This window comes from Pseudopipra pipra, chromosome 6 (genome assembly GCF_036250125.1).
Source record: "Pseudopipra pipra isolate bDixPip1 chromosome 6, bDixPip1.hap1, whole genome shotgun sequence".
NCBI classification, from domain to species: domain Eukaryota; kingdom Metazoa; phylum Chordata; class Aves; order Passeriformes; family Pipridae; genus Pseudopipra; species Pseudopipra pipra.
Window position 1 is genome coordinate 33,995,841 of NC_087554.1, and position 22,402 is coordinate 34,018,242.

At 38.3% G+C, this 22,402-nt stretch overlaps 1 protein-coding gene across 7 annotated transcripts in view; it reads left to right on the plus strand.

The window, feature by feature from the left end:
* MEIS2 (Meis homeobox 2) overlaps window positions 1-22,402 on the plus strand; it is a 171,575-nt gene that overhangs the window by 38,199 nt on the left and 110,974 nt on the right. For 4 of the 7 annotated variants that reach the window (XM_064658491.1, XM_064658493.1, XM_064658490.1 and 1 more), the window contains one exon: window positions 13,630-13,775. In XM_064658491.1, coding sequence (XP_064514561.1) covers window positions 13,630-13,775 — 146 coding nt within the window. Of the gene's footprint in view, window positions 1-3,517; window positions 3,620-13,629; window positions 13,776-22,402 lie in introns of all 7 variants that reach the window. The other 3 variants (XM_064658487.1, XM_064658488.1, XM_064658489.1) reach the window with 1 other exon arrangement.

Consider the following 22,402-nt stretch of genomic DNA (forward strand, 5'->3'; position numbering starts at 1 on the left):
CATGAAGAAAGGCTCTCTATAGAAAATTGATGCAGTTTGCTCTGCTAATTTTCATGCTCATTCCAATTAATTTAACATGACCCAGATTTTCTTCCTCGGGCTCATCCTGACTAATTAGTAAGGCAACACCTAGAACAAGTTCTGTTTAATAACATTGAGGAACACTAGTTGTGAGTGATTTTGATGCTAATAAAGATATTCACTGATGGGACAGATATTTGATGTCAATTATAGTATGTAATTTAGAAGTCCCAATGTGCTGGATAGAGTACAGGAAGGCTAGCAAATCACTATGGGAGATAATTTTTTTTTCTTTTTGTTAAAAAGACTTCCAAAGCACCTAGCTATCCTCAGAGACCAATTAGTTTATTTTTTTGGTACAACTAGTGGTATTGTCAACTAATTCCACAGTAATAGATGGGGTGGTGCTCCTAAGGATGTACAATCTGTGAACCATCAACAATTAGGGCCCAGGCTTTTGTAATTTACTGAACCTTTATCACAAATGGGAAAAGCCATCATGGGTACCAGAGAGTAGCACAGTTGAGGAGAAAAGGATGTCCTGCTCATCTTCTTTATATAACTTCTCTTTCCTTGCTGTTGTCCAGGTGAATCTATTTTGCAAGAAATAAACAGGGTTGAAAAGGTGGCCTCATTAGGTGCTTCATAATTGAATTGTGAATGCTGGTGTTCGTTTCGGAAAATCGGTCCCAGACCTGCACTCCGTGTGATAATTCTTTCCTGCTCTCCAAGAGCCAGGGATAAGTTCTCTCCATCCAAATGTGCAGGGCTGGTGCTCATTTTAGCATCCTCACTGCAGAGAGACTAGCAGCACAGGCAGGTCTCGGTCCCTCAGAGCACTTCTTCCTGGGAAAACTGGCTTGCTCTGTGTGTGCCATCCCTGAAAACAGAAATGCAGCATGTGCGGCAGGTGAAGTGAGGTCCAGAAAGTGTTTTGTGGTAGAGTTCATCAGAGGTAGAAACAGGAAATGCCAAGTCTTAGTTTTTCACTTTGTCTCTCAGAACACATTCCCACATATACCCCAGGAGGATAAAGACTGGATGACAGTACTGTTCATACTTGATGGTTTTGATCAGCCAAAAATATGAACAACTGTGTGGTCTCTTTACTGAAATTGCAGTGCTAAGACTTCATTTTGCTCCTAGTAACATAAATTGAAATAGTGCTACTTAGCTGAAGGAGAATAGAAATAAGATGTCCTTGTACATCTATTTTGATCACAAGTACTTATGTCCAAGAATCTGCCTTCTAACAAAGTATTTCAGGATGTTCTCTTTTTTAATATGCATTTAGAAATGAAGAATTAGTAAAAACAATAGCCATGCTCAGACTTGAAAAAATGTAATGCTCAAATGAGCACAGAGGTGCATTGGCATGTTTGTCTTTAAAAGTGGTAATGTATAGTATTCACTTATCTGAGAGCCACCACCAATTACTATCAAAAGCAATATTAAGTATTACTTTCAAAGCAGTTTTCATTGAAAGTTTATTCCTTGCTTATTTGAGCAGTTTGAAAAATCCTTTCCCTAAAGTTTTCTGAAGGTCAGTTTCAGAGCCAATAACAGAGAAAGGATGATAATGCTCCAATGCTATTAGCATCTGAATTCTTATATGCTGTATAAATCTCTGGTAAGTTTTAAAAGCTGACATAGTAAAACACAGGTAAAAATATCTTAACTATAAAATTTCAAGGGGGGTTAATGTCTTTGAGGCAAATCTTTATTACTGAAATGTTATTTGCTTTCTTTTTTGTTTTGAGTACTGAGCCCTCTCATTGGCATCATTTCACCAAGTTTTTAAGAAGAGGGGGAGAAGGAGAGAGAGATGGAGAAACTGTGTGAAGTTTCTTCTAATGCATAATGCATTTAAACTCTGTAGTTTCTGGATTGATGCCACTAACTAGCTCAGAAATTATTCCTGTTTCCTCCTTACAGACTTGCAGCAAGGAGTCAGAGATGACCATGTCTATAGTCATTCCTAGCTGGTGTCGGAACATGACAGTTCTGTCGTTCTGGGTCAGTGGTGAATAACTCACTCAAATGGTGCAAAGTCAGCCAGTTCTTAATTTTTTATCTCCTTAAGAGTGCATTCAGTGACTTCATCACTGAGAAGAATGACTCCCCTGCCTAGTGTGATCAAGATCTGGAAATTTGTTGCATCAGCACATTTAGCCTGGACTGCTACTTGATTCGTGGGGCTTATATTTGATCTTATGGCAGATGGGTCAGCTCTCTGGCTAGGAGAATCTAGATCCAGAGGGAAACTCAGTTTTCCCCATCTGAACCTGAAGAAAGGGAAGTCTCATAACTTGCCAGGTTTTTCATTTGGAGTCCCTACACAGAGCCAACCCTGTCTTCTCTGAAGCAGGGGAGAAGGGTCATGGAAGTTCTCTGGAGTCCAACTCGTGAGATTCTTCCTTAGAAAAAGCTCAGGGATACAAACCAGTCTAGGAAGACTTTGTAGACACTGCATATTTGTGTTTTGTAATATTTTCTGCTACAATGAAAGACTTGAAATGTAATTACAAGTTATGAGCAAAAAGGCAAAACATCAAGTGTCACAGTTTGTGCTGTGAACTTTTAAGCAAGTAATGTTACAAGTCAGTACCCTGTGGTTTTGCTATTTTTATGCTTCCTTATTTTCAAAATCCAATTCATCAAAACATTTGTCAAAAACTTTCCCCCCTGTTTCTACAAAATTATGTGTATGTCAGTTCTTTTAATCACTTAAGGCAATCCAAAGCATCTTATGGGACAGTTTAGCTACAGAGAGAGGTGGCCATGGCCATCCCCATCCCATCTTTTTCACTTTATTTTTAATCATGTTATCCTGAAACAAATAGGTAAAATTATATGATGGAAGAAAATAAGTGGCTTATCTGCCTTTCTGATATTGTAAAAGTCTCTCTTTTTTTTTCCTTTTTTTTTTTTTTTTTGTCAAGCAGCTGGAATTTTCTGACCAGAATTCATGTCTGTATGCTTGCTGCTTCTTCCAGTTTGAGGCACTTGGATATTCTTATCTATCTTCTCTCATGGCTGAAGCCAGACTCTAAGAAACTGGCAGGGACTAACTAGAGGCTTCAGCTTTCATATGCTTGCTCGTTTAATCTGTCTACCGTACTTGAAAGACAAAATATTTTAGGCTTTTTCCACTTTTAAACATCCAATATTTTTAGCACATAAGTCATAGCTGGTTTACACTTTACCTTTACAAGGCTTCTTGGAGGAAAAGACTTCTGAAAAATGGTACCCTTGAAAATAAATACAGACAGGTTCAAAGCATGCAGTCGTAGTCTGGAACATGATTCACCAGTGGGAGTGAGCACTTGATTGAATCCTTAGTTTTGAGCACCAAATAGCGTAACACTTATAAACAGTATTAGCTATGTTTCCAAATACCTAGCACACTATATTTAAAGTACAGGCTTTAACTTAAACCTACAAGAGCAGACTGTGAGTGTTCCCACGTAACCCTTCACATTCTGGCATTTTCCAGACTGCCAGCCAAATGAACACTTTAGGAGGAGGTGCATATATATGTCTGCAGCACCCAGCGGGTTAATCCACCCTACTGTGCATAGGTGTTGGAGCTCTTATGGTATGTAAGACTTGCCAAGTTTGGAGTTGTTTTGTATTTTTAAATTTTTTCTGAACTATGCATTCACAGCAAACATCTCTTCTTATGCTGTTCAAGTGTTTGTGAATGCATATCAAGACAGTACTCTTATTTGTGTTTTATGTAACATACACATTTGTGTATATTTTATCACCTGAAAAAGCTTTTTTGCTTCATTTTGACACTTTTCTATTGAAACATCTTTTTTTTTGTGCATTCAGACATCCGCCATTTTTTCTTTAATGTGTCTTAAAATAGACCAATGTGCATTTTGGACTTGTGGCCTAACAAATGTCCTTTTTAAAAACTGAAGCTTTTAACTTGGTTTCTCTTAGGAATAACTATCTGTTACCTTTCTAGTCCTAACTCTTTTTTAATTACTTTTTGGAAATGATGAAAAAATCCTATGCATGTGTACTTGTACGTCATGTTTCAACTGGTGCTTTTTTAATAGGTAAATAACCCTCTAAAGAGGGTTATTTAAAGAGAGGTTTCTAGTGTGAACAGTACATGGTCTCTTTCTGTGTTAGTGGGCATCATTTTAAGAGCTGTCTCCTGAACAAGCTGCTGTGTCCAACAGCATGTGGTCTAAGGAGAACTGCAAGACATTAAAGTATCTCACAGTTCATAACTGCTTTTAACAGCTGTAAGGAAAATTGAGATGCTCTGATGGCTATTTTCCTTTGAAAAAAAAGTCACTTTTATTCTTAAAAGGAACTACGTTAATGATTTAATGAAGAAGAACAGTACAGGATGTTAGCCATCATCTACTTTTAAGTTCTCTACATTCTGCTATATATAAACAACTGCAAAATGTTAAAGGTTAAATATTGATGAGGTACAATTGAGCTAAATTACTTAACTTCAACTGTAGGTAGAATTTTAATTGAACTTTGCTATTTTACCCACATTCGATACTACTGTAAGGACAAAAATAAAAGGATAACAAATAAGAAATGGTACTTTAAATACAATATAGTTTTTTTAATGTATACTTACTTTTGTACAGTTGATTGAGAAAACTAAAAACTTTATCCTGGAACTACAAAAAGGAAAATAGTCTCTTAGAGGAGATGTGCTTTTAAAAAAAAAAACAAACACAACTTTTTTTTGTCTGCTGATTTCTTTAATGACTTGTTATTGTTGCCCCAGTTGTAGCCAGTCTGCAGCTGGTATTCTTAACAGAATTACTATGAGAATACTAAAAATACTTCTCTAAAAATATATAAAAAAGTGATTTAAAAAGAACTCTATTAGACTGCAGCACAAGGACACTTTTGTGACAGTGTTTAGTAGAATGAAAAATTTAAATACAATAACAGCTATTTACATTCACACTGTAAAGTAGTTACCAAAGCATATAAAATACTTAAACCTATTTTAATAATGCCTTTTTTCAGCCTAGATACCAAAAAATGGGAGTTAACTTCCCAACTTGTGCTGAGGTGGGGAGGGTGGGAATTGAAGTTAAAACCATTTAGAAACAAGTGCATTGAACACTTTCCTGTTGAAGTACAAAGTGAGTTTCACTTTTAAATAGAAGAGCATAATAAATCAGCAAAAAACACAAGTTTTAATGAGTGTATCTGCTATGGAATTGTGCAGTGTTTGCAATTCTCTTTGAACAAGACAAGGATCTGGTCTTACACTCTTTACTCAGGCAAAACTGCCACTGACATTCATGATAATTTTGCTTGAATAGAACAAGTGCTTGATAGTGGTTGTGCCAGCATGAGGGGTGTGAGATTAAGATAAATGTGCAAAAAATACAACTTCAAATGGCTGCACCTTTGACTTCTCAGGCTAGCGTTTCCTCCAACTACAAGGATCTTAATTATAACATTTGCTGGTTCAAAGATTAACATTTAGCATTCTGGGAAAGACTTTCTGGACTTTAGTAACCTGATCAGCACGGTCTCCTTTTGGTCTCTGCCTCTTTCTGGTTCTTTGTATTGCAGGAGAGATGATAGTATCTGGCACATTCCTTGGATGACTCGAAGATAGCAGCCTTCTGTGTTTGGGGCTGAAAGATTGTGAACTCTTGTGTTAGCAGAAATGCCACACAGGGGAGGTGAATAGAACATTAGAAAAGCTTTAGATTTAGGTACTGCAGCGCAAGCAGAGTTGAATTTGAGAGCTGGGACTTAAGTGGACATTTGTCCCTGCTTTCTTCCTTAATAAAATCTGAGTGTTAACTGTGGGTAAGGGCATTTGAGAGATCACTAAAAATGAATCATTGAGTACCCAGAAGAGCTTTATTATGATATACTATGGAGAACTTTAGAATATACCTAGTTCTTTTTAAGTGCTTATTAGATGCATGCAGGAGTTACTATTATGGAAGTGAATTGTTTTGCTGCAGAAGCAAAATAATTTGCCAAATTAAAACGTCAAAATAAAACTCATCAAAAATCTGGATCTATGTGGTCCTTTCTGGCCCTGTGCTCCCATCCAATTTTCTCTTGCCCAATGAAAAGCTATTGAGCAAAAAATCACAAGCTCCAAACAGCAACATTTGTTGTGCTTGTGTGTGTTATCCATTTGAAAACCCTGACACAAATACTAAATCTGGGGGAAAAAATCTCAGTGCAGAAATCCTGACTGGCCAAATTGATTTTAAAAAATGTTACTAAATTTTAAAAATCCCCAGATTGATATCAGGTTCTAGTGCTGACTTCTTGTAAGTAGGGCCATGAGAGGTCACCTATTTCAGTTTGTTTGCCCCAGCAGCAATTAGATGGAATGAATTATCCTGCTCCCTAAATTCTGTATGGATGTTGCCACTGCCCAGTTAACCAGTGTGAAAATACCATGAAAAATAAATCATTAAACTATACTCTTATTACTAACTTGCCAGTTCCAGAGAAACAAATGCAGCCACATTTACATATGTGTCCATCTGTCTGTTTTTACACTTTATGTCTTCAACCAGTGGGTGAAATTGTTTTAATCCAAGCTGCAGCATGATTTTTTTTAAAATTTTTTTTCCCCTGCTGATATTTCTCTGTATGCTTATGTTATTTGTAGATGGACATGCATATTCTTGACAGTAGCTAGTTCTTAATTGCCCTTTTAAGTAACCTAATCTATCTGGCCACGGTAGTTTTAACTGAAGTAAGCAGCAGAGTTCTCCATGGATAATTTTCGTTAGTTAGCAGATTGTTACCATCTCAATGTTGCTGAAATCCCTAATCTCAGGTCAGCGTGAAGCTGCAGTGGTTACAATCCTGTTGCCTGATGCAGTGTGAATGGAAGTGCTTTCTGTCAGAAACATGTGGTCTCTTCAGTGGAGAGCCTGCGTAAATCCTGTGTAAATAGAGGGAGGCTAACAAAGGATGAGCCCCTGCAGCTCAGAGCATTTGGAGCCATTTGGAGGCTGAATTTGCTAAATGCTGCTTATACCGCCTGAAAAGTTGAAGAGAAAGGAGCATAAAATCCCTTCTTTTTTCTCTTTCTGCTCCTACCCTGGGGGGAGGGAGTTAAGGGCCAGGGAAGCCTGAGGTAAGCCTATGAAGACTGTTTTTTCAGTGCTCTTTTGAGTGTGAAAAAGGTGGCATGGGTCACTGTCCTCTCTTTAATGTCGGAAAACCCACACAGTTAGTAAATGTTGCATGTAAACTAAAGCATTTCGTCCCTTCTCCTGCACTCCACGGCAGTGGGCCATGAACTAGTCACTTGAAAATCGCAGAAAAATTTCACTTCAACATGTCTGGACAGTTTAGCACAGCAGGAACGTAAGAGAGATCAGTAATTAGCAGGTTGCTTTACTGTTGTTCTCCTTGTCTGCATTGGAATACTTTTTTCACCTGATGTGAAAAAATGTTGGATTGCAATGAACGAATCATGAACCTTCGGGCTGTATAAAAGACCTTAACATTTAAGCTGCTGTTTATTATTTTTATCTTAAAAAAAGCTAGAAAAATACATTTTTGGCTTTTTGTAGAATCTCTAAGGTTTCTCAATTCACTTCACAAATAAACATGAGCTCTAAACACAGAAAATTAAGGACGCAAAAAAGCCAGTCTTTTTTCTTAATTTTGGGCTGAAAAATATGAAAGGGGAAATGTGAAACATAACAGTTTTGCAAACAGATTTGAAAGCCTTAGGTCACTGATTTTATAGCATGCATAGCTATAATAACAGAGCTGGAATGTCATTCCATAGTTGTAAATGCCTTTTTGCAAATGAGATATATTAATGATTGTATAGAGGTGCCTATCCAGAAATAGAAAAGGAGCAGCTTTTATTCTGTCTCTTTTTGTAAATACACTTTATATACAAGATACCATGCAACTCTTTAAGCCTTTAGGACATACTGTGAGATGGCAATAGGGACTTGCTCCTGATTGACAAACTATGCAAAGATGTAATTAGATCATGTAGAATGGCTTTGTAGGTGAGGTCTGATAGTGGCTTAGGTTTTCCTCCTATTTGAATTTTCAATAGTTATTCATGCCTTGTGTGAAATTCGTACATGTCATCTTTACAGTGGAATTACTGTAAAGTGGTTTTATTTGGGACAGCAAAAGATCATAAATATCTTCCAAAGAACAGCAAGAGAGAAGCCCAGTTTTTTGTCTCCTTACTGCTTCCAGAAGGGCAAAAGAATAATGTTTTCTGTAGTAAGAGAGATGGTAGTGCTGAAGTCTTCCTATTCCCTCTAGTGCACCAATGTCCAACCTGTCTTTCTCTCCAAGATGCTCACTGAGACATAGAACAGAGCACCATGAGATATGTGCCTGGTGTCTCAGAGACACAAAATGGGAGGGACACAGTGGTCTGATTACAGCAGCTCACTTGAGGATACTCCACTCCAGGAAGTGGTGGTTGAGCATGCCTGTCAGGTTTGAACAGCTTCTGATGTCTCCTTTCCTCCAGCAGTAAAGTAATTTAGCAAAACCAGCACGCATACTGGCAGAGCACTGATGATGATGGCACATCTGTAAGCTGGGAAGCCCACTTGAATTGCTCGTGATTTTCAAAGTCCCAGGTTTGCCACCCATAATCCATCTTTACTCAGTTTCCCTAGGAAGTAAGCTGCAGGAGACAAGTACGGCTTCTGTGGTGTGAAGAGACTTAAGTCAACTTCCTTGAACAGGGATCATTAAGAGAAGGAGAAAAAAAAACCCAATCCACAGCCAGGACTTTATTCAAAGGGCTGTGATCTACTGGAGCTGTAAGGCTAAAAGCCTGATGATTTTAACCGGATGGAATGGAGATAAGGACTTCTCCTGAAGGGTCTTTTATTCTGGAGCTGATCTTCCCTCTCTATTAGTTCTCCCTACAACACAGACTATCTTATCTTCAAAAACTTCTTCAGACACTTCTCTTTCCAGCTTTTTGGCAGCGGTAATTTACCAGATTTTTAAGATTTTTCTCTGGTGGTGATATGGATTATATTACTAAATTGAACGTCCTTATTAATAATGGTTTAAAATACTTATGTGTCCAGAAGGACGCATTATAAGTACAAACAAACAAATAATGGCAAATTGTGAATATAGGCTACATGCAGTCTCTTCTTTGTTTTGCATTTATATCTACATATTCCACTCCATCAAAATATTAGACTGCAAGATTGTAGAGGAGCTTACTGAAGATCAGCATAGTACACTGCAGCTTTCATTTTCAGAATCCTTTAGCTTGCTTTTCATATTGCTTCCAATATTTTTAGAAAAGGGACCTCTGATGGTGAAGAAACTCAGACACTGGGTGCTGAAATGTATTTTTCCAGAAATCACTTTTTCAACTGCTCTACTTCTTATAATGGTAACAGGAACTATTTCTATAGTTTGAATCTGGACTGTTACCAGGCTGCCGTGCTTTGGCCTGACTAGGTTGTCCTTTTCAGTTATCATTTTGCATAGATTGGGAATTTGTTATTTGTCTTGTTCACAAGTTGTGAAAACACAAGATGAGCAGCTTCTAAACAGCACTTGCTTCATCTGTTGCTGGGTCTTTACTCTGTGGGGAACACAAGCAAAGACTTGAGAAGGGTTGAGATAATAGTGATAGTGTGGAGGACCGACAGAGAAGAATTCATTGATACAATAAGGTTAGACAGACTTTCTGTAGAACTGGACTCTGTTTCTTGAAGGGTCCTTAGTGCATTAACATTGGGGTCAGCAAGCTTGTTTGTCCAAGGAAATGAGTTTGCAGCAAGTTAAGTTGGAATTATGGTGCAATAGAAACCCTTCTGTAACTATTTATTTGATATTTTTTAAAAGTGGTAGTCTCCTTTGCTTTCAATACAAAACAATTTATCTTGTGGAAGGCAACTCAACATATGCTAAGAGTGCCAGAACACAGAGCTAGTGTGGAAGCCCAGCTTCGCACTGTGTAAAGAATACTTGCATCTTCAGCCTCCTCTACAAAACCTTCCCCTAGAAGAGGCGGTCTTTAAGGAACCCCATGTGGGTCACTTTACAAAGTTTCTTGTAAACTCTCTCCATCTTTTATAAGGGTTATTGAGACTATTTCATAGCATTACTGTTATCTTAAACAAGCTGGGTAAAATGCCTAATTCTCTACTGGCTTGAATTCTGCATAGTTCATTGACACCTCCACAAAGAGAGTGCCACTTTTAAGAATTCTCCTCTTTCCTAGAACAGTGATAGGGTTTTGCAATCAATTCTACTCTTTGCAAGAGAATAAATGAGTGAACAGTATGGAAAGAGGAGAAAGCCATCCTTAATTTTTTATCATTTTTTTTTGGTGCTGGTGAAATAGAGAGACAGTGGGCCAAAATCAAGGCTTAATTTCTCCTCTAGAAAACTGGGATAACTATGCTTGGACAATTGCAATTTCCATACAATTTAGGATTTGACTCTACTCTTCCAATCCAGGATATGAACAGATCACATAAGCAGACTCACTTGTAATTATGATTTAAATTATTTAAATTTTGATTCCTTCATAGAGTAGTTAAAATATAGTTAATCCAGTCTACCATAAAGTGACTTTCCTGTCTGTTAATCTTATTTCAGTTCTGATAATTTATTTCTCTTCATTTAATGTAACTGATATTTATTTGGATATATTTATAAGATCAGACCCTCCATATGCAAGAAGTATATCATTCCATCTTGGAAAAGACAGTTTATGGGCTATTTCTATGATGTCTTCCTACTAGAAACTGTATCCACTAATGCGAGCAGTTGTAGTCCTATTAAAGATGTGACAGGTTACACAGGATAGGGCTAGTGATTCACCAGGAGCAACAAATCTCACCGTATTTTTTTTCTCATATAATTTGGAGGTACAAATTTGAATTTCCTTTCATGGGGTTATGGAACAAATTAAGGAGGCACCAACTCTTACAATTTCAGCTGCTGATTAGGGTGGGAGGGCAATGGGAGCTTTAGCTAAACTTTCCTTTCTTGGGCTGCTACTAGCTTTTTAAAACCAGGATAATAATAACCTCTTCAAAAGGTCCATTGATTTAGCATGTAGGCGACTCCTACTGAGGATGCTCACATACAGGAGAGAATGTATATGCAGATAGACAGGAATTTGTCCATACAGAGTGAACTTGTGCTTCTGTGGTTTGAAAAGATGGTGCAGAGCAGAAGTTTTACAGCTCCACGCATCCTGTGCATACACGCATTGCTTTTACATAAAGAGACAAAGATATCTTTATCCGCACGACAGATAGACAAACAAACTGACTGACTTCAAACTTGCACTTTCAGTAGGGATTTTTTCCCCCCATCTCCGGGTACTGCTTTTCAAAATTGCCTGAGGCTACAGTACAGCACCTCAGATCCCCAAGGCCCATTGCCTGGCTCCTAATAGCCACTCTCCATCTGTGTCACATGAACAGCTGATGAGATAGCTGCAGTGTCTGTATTTTGGAGAGCATATCCACCCAGGTTAAAATGCTGGGGTTGCCAAGGAGCAGTCAGAAGCCATTAGTGTTTGTGAGAATTTGCCTTGCAGCAGTTCCTTGGCATAGTGGAAAGTGTGTGCGTGTGTGTGTGTGCATGTGTGTGTATGTGTGCGTGCGCACGCGTGTCTGTGAGAGACAGAGGAGTAGGGTAGATTATATGGAGGGGAAGAGAGCAGCCAAAAGGAGTGCTTTCTAAATAACCAATTTATTGCAAGAGTGAACAGTTGGTTACAGAGTTTAGAGCTTCCGTAATCTCTTTGATTAGTTTACTATGATTTGGCTCTCCTTTCTCTATCATTAACAGAAAGCAAACAAAACACAAAATAAAAAAAAAAATAATAAAAAAAAATAATAAAAAAATAATAATAAAAAAAAAACAGAGCATGAGAAAGAGAGCAGCGACTTTAGGGTCTTGCTCTGGTGTTTGGGCAGATGGAAAGGAGCTGCTCTGCCTTGGGGCAGCGTGGTTGTAATGAAGTGGCCTGTCAGTCTGTAAATAGTGAGGGTCATCTCTTCCATGTGATGGAGGGTATCACATTGCAGCGAAAATGGAAATGTCAATAAAATTAATCTGCCAGCTCTTTGCTGTGGCTTTTTCTGTTCTCTCCGGTCCAAAAGGGTTGGTTTTTCAGAGGGGAGGCAGTACAAGAAGGGTGATCTGGCGTGGGAAGATGGAGCTGAAATGCAAGTTTTGAAGCAAATGGACTGTATGTAGCAGCAATGTATTTCTTTTAGTAGCACTACAGATCTAGACGAGGCTACAGGAATTAGCTTGTGAATCTATAGCATTCCTCAGGAAGCTATGGACCGTCTAGCTCAGGCTACATTGAGCACAGAGTTTATTGTTTTAGGCTTTCTTGGACAAGGTTTTTACTTAGCATGGGATTTATGGCATTTACTGCTAATGAATGTCTATTCTTAAATTACAAAAACCACCGTCTCAGCACAATTCCCAGATGTCCTTCCAGGACCTCAGCTTCTTAAACACCAGCAGGGAGCATAAACTCTCCACTTCTCTGTTTTCCTCTTTCGTGTGGCTCCGGGCTAATGATGTGTAAGGAAAACACAGCAATCTATAAAGTCTCAGTGCTGTCCCAGTATTCTTCATTTATTTTGCATTTGATTATGCCACAAGTCGGATCTTGTTTCTTTCCTTTTTTTAAAGTTATTAGTTCAAATATTAATGCAGGAATATGGCATATATTGCTGCACTTGATTGATGCCTTCCCAAAAACAGGAAGACGTGCTCGTATGAATTTTAAGAAAGTAGGGGTCCTGCAATGCCTTGCCAGAAGAGTTTTTCAGATACATAATTTAGATGCCCTCCAGGCAGGCTTTCAAGGCATTTTTGCTGGAGGGCAAGAAAAAATAACTATGACTGTTAAAAGTAAATGATTTTTGCTAATGCACAATTAATGCCAGGAAAAAGCACAGAAGAGAAAGATGTTGATGGAAAGTTCTGATTAAGTGAGAGCTCTACCTTGATGTGCATCTTTTCTTTTAATGATAATAATCACTGATGCAGAGACGTAGAAGTTTTCATGTCATGCAAATGCTATATGCAGGGTCATGCTAGGTGTACGTGTTTGCAAGTGCGTATGTATGTGTGCTGGGAGGTGATGGTTACGGGGAGTGGCTCATCTGACAGTGTGTTATGTGCACTGAACAGTGACATGGTTACTGCCACCTCTGCAGAGAGCCTTGAATATATAGACTACAGAACATTTAACTTGATTACTTATACGTATATATTCAGAATGGTTGTAGGGATGCATTTACAGTAAATGGGTTTTCTTGTGGCAGGTTTTCCCACATTGAATCCGATAATTGACAAAGAGCTATTGCACTATGTCAAGCACACAGTTATAATTGAATTAATGATATATGCATGTGTGAAACCAAAATTAGTATTTGAAGAGACACAGTTTTTAATTTTTACATATTTGTATCAGTGTTCTTATATAATGTTCTTATACATGTGCCTGATCTAGCAAAAAAAACCCCAAACAAACTGTGGTAGTGACTTGGTACTTAATGATACTTTTTGGCTTCTATATTTTGTTCATTAAATGTCTCCTCCTTCCTGTTTTTCTCTTTGTTGTAGGAGATGGTTTAGACAACAGTGTAGCCTCACCTGGTACAGGAGATGATGATGATCCAGACAAGGACAAAAAGCGTCAGAAGAAAAGAGGCATTTTCCCCAAAGTAGCAACAAATATCATGAGAGCGTGGCTTTTCCAGCATCTCACAGTAAGTGGTGCCCAAAACCAAAACAGATTTCTATTCATGTGCCTAATGAGGTTTATTAATCATTACTAGAAATCAATTGTCCCCATAATTTTTAGACCATTACTAGGGCTCAGTTTTTGTTGCTTTTTTTTCTTCCAGATTTTTTTTTCTTGGGTCTTGGAATCATGACAAATCTCAAAGAAATCTATCTATATGTGTGTGTGTATATATACACATATACATGCCTATAGAAATAAAAAGAGAGAGAGTACAACGCCTTAGCATGGAACACCAGCTATATATGAAGTAACCAATTTTGGCTTTGAACTATTCAAAATCTTCCTACAGACAACAAAAGGGGGGTTCTTGCTTTAGCACATATAAAGTTCTGCCCTCTGGATTGTTTATTGCTGGCCTCTGTTTACACAAACTTCATATGTATGTGGTGAAAGAGGGAGCCCTGGTCTGTGCGTGCTGACATACACTGTGGATGTTAGGGAGTCAAAGGAGCAGCTTGTAAACTTGTCATTGTTACTTTTTTGTGAGAAATATAGAAGGCTTCCAGATTCCCTAATTTTTCAGTTGTGTAACAGAGAGAATAAGCACCTTTTTAGCTTTTCTTCAAGTCCATTAATATTAAAAACTAGTTATAATCACATTTGGGGGAGAGAGATTAAATATGTGACATAGCAATGCTTTCTGTGGTCTGTCTTTATCCTCTTCTTACTATTAGTTTTATGTGTTGGTGTTCTGTTGTCATTATAGCTTCACTTAGGCATCAAAACACGGTTCAATAGAAAATCTAGTGTCACTGTTTGTAGTTTATTTCATGTGGGAAATAATGGAAACTGGTAAAATTATCAATTGATTTTCTTCTTCCTTTCACTTTACAATTGTTTCTCACTTGATAAGGCTTAAAAAGCTAACTGTAATTAACTACCTCTTTTTCTACCAAAGTTTTACAAATTTTCACGGTAGCTGATGTTGGTTACTGAGTAATGATTTCAGGACCCGATCTATTTATGATAGGGACTATTGAACTGCTCTGCTAGCAGCACAGCTAAAGGGGGGAGTGACAGATTCACATTTCTAAACCATCATTTTGATGTAAGGACATTAGTAGCAAACTAAGGTGCATTGATCTGGCCTGTGGGGTCAGGATTAGCTGGAATAGCCAGTGTCTCCGCTGGAGTAGTGGTTATTCCTGCCTCCCAGCTATGGCCATTTCAAAGGTCAGGTGCCCTGTACCCACTTGGCTCAGAGGAATTAGACAGAACATGAGTCTCTGGGCTGATTACTTAACCAAAGACAAAATAATGAGTCCTAAGCAAATACTGACTAATTGAAAGGGCTGTAAATCCATTACATATTGGTCAAGGATAATCAGGAGTATTTAATCACTTTTATCTATTCAGGAGCACTGAAGCTGCAACAGCAAAGCCCTGAACCTTGCCATGTGCTTATTATTCTCATCATTATCAAAATTACTTCACAGCTGTTCTTTGCTACATCACCTCAGCTGGAGATTTACTAACCTGTAAAATGTTTTTAATTTGGATGTCGAGTGAGTGTGAGTGGAAGGTTTTTCATTTAGCTGTAGGGTATCTTTAGAGGAGTATTACAGGCAGATAGAGAAAAGCAGGGCCACAAATAAGTTTGGTTTGTATAGCCATCTCTGTACTAACTCCATTTCCTCTTATGAAATTTGTGGTATCTTGTTGGGGTTTTTTTCCTGCCTTTCTTTCTTATGTGCTCCTTGAAAGCATTTGACACTTGCTTATTAAACAGTCAACTGCCTCTTGCTTGTCCTGAGGAAAGTCGCCCTGGCTTTTTGAAATCCCTTTTCCTTGTTTCTATTCTTTCTCCTGACCCTCTCCATCCTGCATGAATTAAGGAAATTTGCCACCACTGGTGAGGATGGCCTCACAGAAATCAGATTAAATGAACACGAAAAAGCCTCAAACCTTTTACCATCCAGGCTTTAATGAGTTTGCAGGTGTTGAAAGATTTACTGTGCTGTAATTCTCAGACCTGCAAACTGATAATGGAGACCCCTGACCAGTGCAATGTAAATTCAGAAAGATTCTTGCCATAAACACGTGCAGGGAAGGAAGAGAGCTCCTTTCTTTTAAAGATCCCACACTTTTTCTCAAATTAGCTTGCCCATTCAAAATGCAATGCTGGCTGAGCCAGAAGGGGGAATCTGTGATGTACAATTTTATTGTTTCAAGTAAATATCTTTACAATGGTGGTCCATGATTCAATGTACATTCCTTCATTACTAGTCTAACCTTATTTCAAATTGGTTTGTTCCTCCTTTGTGCTGTATGACCTGTTCATGTATTACAATAATCCCCTGATGTACCCTTTTTTCTTCCTCCCTTTTTTTTTAAAGAAACTAATTGAATTATCTCATTATTTTAATTTGTTAAGCAAATGTATTTTACGTCTCAGGATGTGTTCTTAAAGAAGGAGCTGCTTAGGCTTTGCCCCCTGAATGGGCCATTGGTACATTTTGACATTCATGCATTCATTAAGGAGGGGAACATAAAAGAGCTCTGGATGTATTTTTTTTACAAACACCCAACCAGCATGGAGCAACTTTTCCATAAGCCACAGGGGTCTCTCTACATATGTTCTCAACTGCAAGCCATTGTCACCTATTCTGAATACCTCAAAAGGACAAATAAAATACTAAAGGCCAACTGTAGCAATTGTTAGCTGTTAGTCTCAATATGACAAAAATCATTAACCTCTGATTTCCCTGGAAGGAGAGGCAGTGGCAGGCAGTTCATCTCTTATGTCAAGAATTAAACCTGAAAGTCCTTTAGACTGTCAAATTCCAAAAGAGTAACTCAGTTCTGACTAGTTGTATTTACTTATGATTTTAAATAAAATGCTATTTTTTTCCTTTATTCAATCGGTTTGCAAACTCCTAAGGCAGTCAATTTTAAAAATTGAATGGCCTAAGTGGCTTTTTTGAAGAGACAGGCACTTGAACTCTGATGTAGAATGAATGTGTCTGACAAGCTGTATCTTTCAAAACAATTTCTAGCCCCTATCACAGCTTCCATTTTGCACTAATTTTAATTATATTTGAAATAGGATACACATGCACATTTTTATTGTTGGAAATCAAATGCAAGGAGCAGGAGCTTCTGTCGTGTTCTCGTTCACTTACTGAGCTCTGTCTTACATTTGGAATTACAACAGTACCAGAAGATGAAAGATCTAAGGATGAATTGGCTGGAAATGTGTATGCTATTTCTGGATAATATCCAGTGTTTAAGAAAGTAGAGGAAATCCTAGTCTGGTAGTATAAGCTTTTCAATAGTACATAAAAATTACAACATCAGAAAGGTAAACCTGACATTTAAGGCTGTTTTTACTTGAGTTCAAAGGTGCTTAAAGAAAAGAAACAACAAGAAATCTGACCCAAGCCATGAGTTTATTCATAGCTTTGGAAGACCCCTTTTCCTCTACACCCAGGATTCCTTAGTACACTCAATTAGCCTCTCAGACATCTCTGCTTTCCTCCCTCAAGTGCTCCCCTATTTTCCCTGCAAAGAACATATTTGATCACAAAGTGAAAACAGGAAGTGCTCAAATGTATAGACACCTCCAGCTTATGCCAGTGTTGAGATTAGGATTTCTTACCAGGAACTATACAAAGCCAGTCCCCCTCCTCCTATGCCCTTTTGAAGGATGGAGGACCTTTAAAATATACATACATAATCAGAAGAGAGGAAAGATATAAAGGAAGTAATTATACCATTCTATGGACTTGTACCTCTGGTAGTTCATCCATTTCTACATCATAGTGTGCCAAGGACTACATTTTTTCACCTTCTTTTAGAGAGCTGGTTTATTCTTTGACACTTACCTGGAGTGATACCCTTTGTTAAAATTCTTTTTTGGTTGTTTCTTTTGTTACAGTCTGCAAGAAGATATGTATCTTAACTAAAAGTACCAGATTTAACAATGGTACCCTGCAAACTAAACCTTTTTTATAACAGTGCCAGATTCCTAGCTGATAGTATTTGGGATGTCTCCACTGAAGTCAGTGTAGTCGAGCTGGTTTTTTTTTTCTTTTTTTGCTAGCTGAAATTTTGTCTCCCAACACTGAACAGTGTAATTTTAGCCTGATTTCCACAATCCTATGGCTGAAAATCTTGCTCTTTACACAGTATATTGTAGAATAGATTTTGATTTCATCTGCCTCATTGTCAGGCTAGAGTAAGCTCTCCTGGAAAGTGTTAAAATGAACCACCCACAGCTTTTGTACTTACCTGAATTAATTTTCTTAACTTGTCATATTCAGGTGTCCAGACTGGATAATATGAATAGTCTTACTGAAACAGATTTACTTTTTTCTGTATTTATGTGGGTGTATCTGAAAATATAATGTGAATCTATCATATCTTGATGAATGGTTTATCAAGCCTTTTATACAGGGCACCTATTTTATTTATTCATTAGACTTGATTCTAGAGATGAATGTCATCAGCCAAACCCAGTCTTGGAGCAAATGTTCAAAGAAGTTGAATCCATCCCACCTCCATAAATATCTCCTCCTATATTGTGATTTTAGGAATAATACCCTAAAGGAAGGTTAGGAACATAGCTGGCTATTGCACTCTATACTGAACAGCTTACTTTCATATCAAACTGTAGAAGAACAGTTTTTCTCAGAGATGTGATCTGGGAGAAGGATTCTTCACATTGCTGTTTTTGCTGTACTTTAAAAAAAACACAACCAAGCCCAGAAATACAACAGACCTCTGTCCCATTAAAATGGGATGGGATACTCCATAAAAATACAGGAATGTGAAGTCATTCTGGTGAATTTTACTGCATGTGTTGGACTGCATTGTGACATGTTATACCCTCTGAGGGTACAGAGAGGAGATGGATGATGTCCTCTGATTCTCCTGCAAAACCACCTACGTGTGTGTTCGCATGACTGCCATTTCCACCTCAGTGCACCACACAGTCAGAGAGCTGGAGGAGCCCAAGTTACAGTTTTATTCCACGTCTGCTTTTAGGCAAGGCTGGCTATGTGCTGAGTTTTCAGCTAGTTGCCTGCTCCTGTAGAACAGACCTCTCTGCACAAACACCACCCTGTTGGAAGCATGTCCTACAAAATAATATTGCGCACATTTTTCAGCTGGGTAAACTTTGTGAGGAAAGGTTAAATGGTTTCACCCTAGTGCTAAAGAAAAATCAGTACCTGAATGTTTAACTCCAATGACCTGTGATCCTGTGGTCCTCAAGGTGGTAGAGCTGTGCCTCTTTGTACCCCACAGTTGCTCTGGTCTCTCACCAGAAGAGCTGGTGGCGGCCGTTAGCATTTGTTGTTACTGCTGGTGGTAGCACAGCCCTGCCCAACGTCACCAGTATCCTCCTCCTGTCCTGCCTGCCTGCACTACGGTGTCACCAGCGAGGGCAGAGTAAAACTGGAAATCTTTCTCTAAATGGCACTTCTGATCCCAGGCTGAAAGATTTCATCCTCTGAGCGCTCATAGTCCTCTGCCATGAAATCTGTCCTGAAGATTTAGTAAGAGACTGAACATTCACATACCTTTTAAACACCACAATCTTAAAAGAGCTGAAATGGGGTGGGGGTGGGGCTTTGTTTGTTTTAAAAATGGAATCTGAGATTAGATCTGACATTTCTACATCCACCCCCTACAGAAGAGGGAACCCGGGGTCATGGGGTGTGTGGGCCTCAAAAGCTAGCTTTGTCTGGGAGTGGTTAATCTAATCATTGTTACATAGACATCTGTTATTTCTTCTGAAAAATTGATGCTTTTGTGACACAATGATCCATCTATTTAGTACAACAGCCTGAGTAATTAAATTAAAAAAAGAATATTTTTGCGGGAGCATGTATTATAAAACTGCCATACCTCCTCATACCAGCGAAAAGGCTGAGGAGAGGGAGTGGGAGATGCAAAGTGGGAGAGGGAGAGGAGTGCTTTAAGCCCCACATTGTTTTCTGCTGGCTGGAGGAAAACATCTGTGAATTGTTTGAACTGAACCTTAGTAGGGACTGTCTGAATCTGTGTCATCTCTGTTTAATTTCAGGAAATGATGTCACAGCACATTAAATAACAATGCTGCATGATTTATTTTTACTTGTACATGCTGTCCTAAGCATTTTGGTTACACGGCAGTGTTTCCAATTAAGTGCAAGCTTTCAGTTTTAAAAAATATACTCAGTAATGCTTTTTTGGGGGGCATGAGTATGGGGAGGCTGGGTTTTTTAGGGGTCACCAAGGTTCAGGGCTGTCCAAGGGCTCTGGGCCCGTTTGTCATGTGCTTATTTGTAGTTGGGACTGGATGTCAGCGCTCTCGTCACCCATGGCAACCTCCAGGACTGTGAGTTTGTTACAAAGACTGTCTGGGGGAGAAAAAAACGCTAAATATTCTGAACCGATCCGTCAAAAGACCGATTAGATAGTTATAGCCAGGCCTATGTACTGTAGCTTTTGCCTCGATCAAACTTTCTGCACTCCCCCTTCTTCTTTAGAAGAATAGAGGACATAAGTCAATTCTGTCTGCCATCTGTCGCCTCTCTCCCTGCTCCTCAAATTAAAGAGACAGTCCAAAATTTAAATAATCGGTTACAATCACAGGAAGCCCGCCTGGAAATTATTACACGTGCATTCAGTTGTTTGGTTTTTTTTCACTTCTCTTTTTATTTGGAAGGGGGGATCTTTATTGTACTTCTTTGGAGATCAAAATATGGTGTGTTTCAGCTTCAAAAATAGTATGCTGAGAAATACTGGATTTGCAGTGTCACAGAGTTGTTATCTAATAAGATTCCAAGTTATATATAGGGTGAAATTCACACACATACACAGACACCCTCTTCCCCCCCTCCCCCCCCGCAAGAATCCCCGAATTGTGAATCCTGTAAGGGACAAGTAAATGAATCACAACACACTTCTCCTCTGGCTCTCCCATCCCCTTCATCTCCTTTCCCTCCCCACATCCCTGGCAGGTTGAGAGGCTGCAGCAAAATCTTTTCATGGTGCCACTAGGACAATTTAAGCCCTTGAGTCTACCAAATGGGTCCTCTTCTAGGCCTACTATCACAGTTTTTCACACTACCCTGTCTGATATCAGCTAGTTATGTTTTATCTTTTTCTCTCCTTGTTTTTTGTCTTTATACTACCCTACCTGTTTTTGCCTCCTCCTCATCAACAGGCCACACAATGTGTCAGGACTGCAGCAAGGTGAATTTCATTCATGTGACAGGTCAGCTGCTGCCAAACCATCAGATAATGTGGCTGGATGTTACTCCTCAATTTAACATTTTACCTGCCATTTTCAAACAGGGAATTCCTGAGAAGAGAGTGTAATGAAAAACATGTGCATGATTTTTGCTGAGGCTTGATTAAAAAGCCTCGACTGAGCAAGCTGAATGTGGCCTAGCAAAAGATAGGATCAGCCGCTATTTTTTTCTGGTTGTTATTGTCATATTACAAAGCTTTGCAGAATCAGTATAGGAAGTAAGTGCAAATGTAAATAGTGCTTAAACACTATAAAAACATTGCACTAACAAATGTTGTGAACTGCAGCCTTTGAAGATCAAGATCACAGTCAAAAAGAAGGGAGCATTCTTTGGAATGTCTTTAAGTTCCACTACCTAAACATGTTGTCATCAGAAAACTCATAGTTTCTCCCTCTCTCTGTAGTATGCACATATATGTAGATATAAAATACAATTTTAGGGAAAAAACAATTGCTCTTGTTGGTGCAAAGTGATACCGCCTCTCAGTTTTGCCTAAGGATATGTTTAAGACCTTCCTTTCAAGATCCACGAGCAGGATAATTGGTTTCAAGGAAGTTTTTGGTAAAATTAGAGTTATTCAGAAAAAAAAGGAGAGTGTTTCTGCCAACAGTTCCACAACTGCAAAGAAATAGAGATGTCAATTCTTATTGCTGCCTAATGAATAGAGTAGTTTATGGTGGAGAATATTACTTGTGGTGTTGTGGAGTTTGCCTTGAGTTATGATACTTAGAATACCATGCATTACATATTTTAGAGTTGATTGGCAGCAGTCATTTGTAGTATCTAAAGCAATCATTGGCATCTTTAAAGATTTATTATTGTCTTTAAGCATAATGGCAATACAGTTTTCATGTGTTTACATTTGTTATTTTTTATTTTTAACTGCTAGCCCCAAATCTGCCAAAACCTATTTCCATTGTTTTGTCTAATACTGGATGATAGGTTGTCAACTTACTGTATAATGCCATAAAGATTTTTTAAAATCTTGGTTTCACCTTTTTATGATGGCAGTTCAAAACATGTATTTTATTTGTAGCAGTCAACTACTTATGTCCATAAAATGTTTAACATCTTATGACATACGCTTGCAATCTCAGGACAATAAATCTGAGTAGCCTAGTAAACAGCAGCAAATATTTTAGTGTTTGAAAAAAATCTGCATTTATCAATTCGTTTAATGCTATAGAAATTTGGCTGTCATCAGGATTAAACTCCTATTTGGTCATTTCAAAGTGGCAGCTTGATATTCTGAAGTGGATATACTGTGGAAATACTATCTAACTAAATCACATAGCAATAGGAAAACTCCTGTTCACTTTCTTAATGTATACTATCTATATGAAAGGAG